This window comes from Dendrobium catenatum, unplaced genomic scaffold (assembly GCF_001605985.2).
Source record: "Dendrobium catenatum unplaced genomic scaffold, ASM160598v2 fragScaff_scaffold_621, whole genome shotgun sequence".
NCBI classification, from domain to species: domain Eukaryota; kingdom Viridiplantae; phylum Streptophyta; class Magnoliopsida; order Asparagales; family Orchidaceae; genus Dendrobium; species Dendrobium catenatum.
The window spans coordinates 18386660-18390833 of NW_021319083.1; the positions used below are offsets into that span (position 1 = coordinate 18386660).

Consider the following 4174-nt stretch of genomic DNA (forward strand, 5'->3'; position numbering starts at 1 on the left):
TTGTAACACCCAACAATACCCCTTATAAATATTGTAAATGTCAAATAAATAAACATAACATTTATCTTCTTTAACATATGATATTGTACATCATTTGAATATTTATATAAAACATCCAACAATATTACATTTATTACATAAACGGAAGCATCTAAGTTCTAATGTTATTAGATATTTTATATAAATGTGATAAATAAATAAAGTCCAAAAGTATAATGCATGTAATAGTATCCATGGTTATTAATTTTTGTTGGGGAAGTAAACCACGCAATGAACACAAACAAGAAAGAGAAAGTGCAACGAAAAGAAAGTATACTAGGATTTAACGTGGAAAAACCTGAAACTGGAAAAAAATCATAGCGCCACACTACACCCAAAAATTCACTATGAAAATTTAGGAGAAATAATATATATCTCTCCTTATTTCTCTTTACCATTGTACCATTCTTTTACAAACAAACAAAGATAAACATATAAAAACCACCAAGTGATGCAATCCTTAATAAAAACGAGAAAGAAAGCAATCAGCCCGTCTCCCAGAGCCACGGCGCCAAGTTTGGAGAGCTACAGCGCTCAACTCTCCTTCTCCAGTCTGCCTGATAACGCCGCAGCGCCAACATTTGGAGCACCATAGTGCTCCTCTCTCTGTCTGTCTAAAAAGCAAACTATACAACGCCACAACGCTCAGGTACATAGCGCCATAGCGTTGTACGGTTGTACGGGGAAAAAATTCTTTGGTCCAAGCACCCAAACTCAAACAAGGGGAGGACCCAGCAAGCTCAACCGATAGAATTGAGGCCCAAAACAGCAGTACAGCACGATTGATCGACACATTCAGATTCCACACTAAACTAACAACATTAATGTCATGCTCTCAGAGGGGTACTAATAAATTAGACTCTCTCCCATGAAATAACTTTAATAAATACGATATTTGAATCTTACCTTCAAAAGTTGTTTTTTTATGTTCGTAATGCATATGCTTGAGCAGGTATTTCAGGGTCATGGCGATTCATTGGATGCAAATGGAGATAAGCTACCACGTTTAGTTTATGTATCTCCTGAAAAGAGACCAGGATTTAATCACCATAAAAAGGCTGGTGCCATGAATGCTCTGGTGATGTATTTTCCAAGTCCCCCGCCTCTTTAAGGTTTCTGCAAGAAGAATTTACACCGACTGAGTTAGTCTTTCTGATTATTTTTCGATAAATCCAATTCCAGATACGTGTTTCAGGAGTATTATCAAATGCTCCTTTCATTTTGAATATGGATTGCACACATTATATAAACAGCAGTAAAGCTTTAAGAGAAGCCATGTGCTTTATGATGGATCCCACATCAGGAAGAAAGGTTTGCTTCGTGCAGTTTCCATACAAATTTGATGGGAATAATCAAAATGACAGCTATTCGGATCGTATAGTTTTCTTCAATGTATGCCACAAGTTATTAAATATTTGCAAACGATTTTAGATAGTTCAGTATCATATATATGCTGATAATTTACTATGTAGCACTTCCATTCACGAACAGATTAACATGAAAGGTCTTGATGGGATCCAAGGACCAATCTATTTAGGCACTGGATGTGTTTTCAGAAGGCAAGCTATGTATGGAATTGAAGCTCCGATAAAAGAAAAGCACCCGAGAAATTCATGTAATTTTTGGACAAAATGGTGCTTTCTTTGCAGTCCAGCTAGAATAACAGGTAAAAGAAGACATAAAAATAAGGAAAATAAGAAATTCCTGAAGCAGAATAGGGAGATATCTGCGCAAGTTCATTCACTTGAGACCATCCTAGAGGAAGTTGAAGGTTTGATTGCTGACTATTACTTAAAGCTTGTTTTAATTAGTTTGAAAAGTATTATACTAAGTTTAACTTACTTGCAGGTGAAGATCTAGAGATGTCTTCCTTAGTGCCTTTTGACAGGCTTGAGAAGAAATTTGGTCGTTCACCTGCATTTGTAGCTTCCACACTTACAGAAAATGTTACGATTTCAATGTTCGATAGTTATGCTTCAGCTTTGGAGGAAGCATTGCAAGTTATAAGTTGTGGTTATGAGGACAAGACCGCATGGGGAAAGGAGGCCCATTTGATTCTTTGTAGATAGAAAATTCTAAAGAGAAAATGACGACATTTTTATAATCCATCATTTAGTAAGATATACTTAACAAATCAACAAGGATGGTTTTATGCTTCATTTCGTTCAGTGTTCTCCCACTAAATTTTGTGAAAATAATTTTAAAGTGTCAACCTTCCGATGACCCAATTAGGAGAGTAGATATTTTAGATCCGGCTTATGTTAAGAAAGGTAGAGGTAGACCTAAAAAAACATTATTATGACCTTTGTTTATTACATTTAAATGAGAATTTGACTCTTAATACACAATGGATAAAAAAGATTCATGTAGTCGACACCACATAGTGGGATAAAGGCTTCATGATGTTGTTGTTGCAGATAGTATGCATTGAATTGCATGTATACTTTTTCTATGTTCATAAGCATATGAACTTATAAAGCAACTTGTATATCTACGTGCGAATATAATAATTTTATTTCATAAAACAAAACAAAAGCATATTGTCAGCACAACTATACCAATCAAAGCCTTAAACTACATAAAACCTTCAAACATAATGATTTCATTTTCACATAGAAGATGATCGAGGAAAAAAAATCTTCAATTTCTAAAATGAATTAGATAAATGATTAAAATCAACTTCTTGCTTCTTTTACTAGTTATACCTTTTTTTTTTGTGCAGGTGGGCTGGATTTATGGATCAGCAGCCGAGGATGTGGTCACTGTCTTCAAGATGCATTGCCATGGTTGGCGATCTGTTTACTGCATGCCAAGAAGGACAGCATTTAAGAGTTCTATTCCAACAGATCTTTCAGATTATCTTCATCTAGTTCTTCAGCAGGCGCGGGGATCAGTTGAGATTTTTCTCAGCAAGCATTGTCCTATTTGGTATGGCTATGGAGGTGGTATGAAGTGTCTGCAGCGATTATCCTACATAAGTTTGACTATACATGCTTGGACTGCTCTTCCCTTGATTACTTACTGCATTTTGCCTGCCTTCTGTCTTCTAACAGGAAAATTTTTTATCCCTGAGGTATAGTTCATCTTCTCATTTGTATTTTCTTCAGATGCAAAACAAGCTAACTGTCACAGTTTGCTAATTTTATGAATATGATATTCTTGCTTGCTACATTGAAGTCCTTTTACCAACATCAAGGGAATTTTTAGCTATGAACATGAGGTGATTCCAAAAGATAATTAAATCACATACTTCATATTAATAGTTGTAGATGTAGATTAAGTTAAAAAAAAAATAATCACCTGAGATAGATGATGAAACTTGAAAGATGAAAAACTACAAATCTTTCAAGATAGATTCTTAAGAGAGATGAATAGAACAAAATAAAATTAAACCAAAATTTATGTAAAATAAAATGTTTTTATGTATTAATAAGATTTTCATTAAAATTTTAGAAAGTTTACAATAATATGTACATAAATAAAGAGAATTGTTTGTGGAGTTTGAAGGTACAAAAGATTATAAAGGCAAAGAAATATTTTAAAAGAATAGAATAAAAAAGGGTATAAAGATCTTCATGTACATGTCAATTAGTTCCAACAAACGGATCAACCAGTATTTACTTATCTTTTACACACACATTATTATCGCGGTCATAACAGTAATCTTAATCACATATTCACATTCATTTCTAATATATTGCAGCAAAATAATACATAATTAAGCATAATTCAAAAAATATCAAAATGTCCTAATGATAGACAATAAAAATCATACTGAGCAAAAATTCACATTTTTAGAATTTAACCAAATTATTAAATATTGTATAAAATAATATTCTAAACTTTTAGTTGAACTAAATCACTATTTTTAAACATCAAAATAAATTTCTCAGTAAACAAAAATCATTGTATTTTTAAAATCTGTGGGCTCCGAAAATTCGGCCCCGGCCTCCCAGCCGTTTTTTTTTCTTTCGGCGAGGGAGTTTTAACTGAATAAGTTACGAGGTAAATTTTGGAAGGCATATGGGTTTGTAGATAAGACACTACCCAGAGATTTTGCCCTCATTTGGTGAGGACTTTATGATCTGAGTTCTGGTTTCCTATAGGCGCAAGCCCCTATAGTTAATTACCCCTC

At 33.6% G+C, this 4174-nt stretch overlaps 1 protein-coding gene across 1 annotated transcript; it reads left to right on the forward strand.

Moving 5' to 3' along the window:
* The first annotated feature begins 892 nt into the window (after positions 1–892).
* On the forward strand, positions 893–3162 carry LOC110112340 (cellulose synthase A catalytic subunit 6 [UDP-forming]-like). Its single transcript, XM_028695056.1, has 5 exons — positions 893–1117; positions 1222–1431; positions 1531–1810; positions 1888–2084; positions 2762–3162. Exons 1-5 carry the CDS (start codon positions 965–967, stop codon positions 3116–3118), a joined length of 1197 nt encoding a protein of 398 aa, XP_028550889.1. The 5' UTR covers positions 893–964; the 3' UTR covers positions 3119–3162.
* Positions 3163–4174: the final 1012 nt, after the last annotated feature.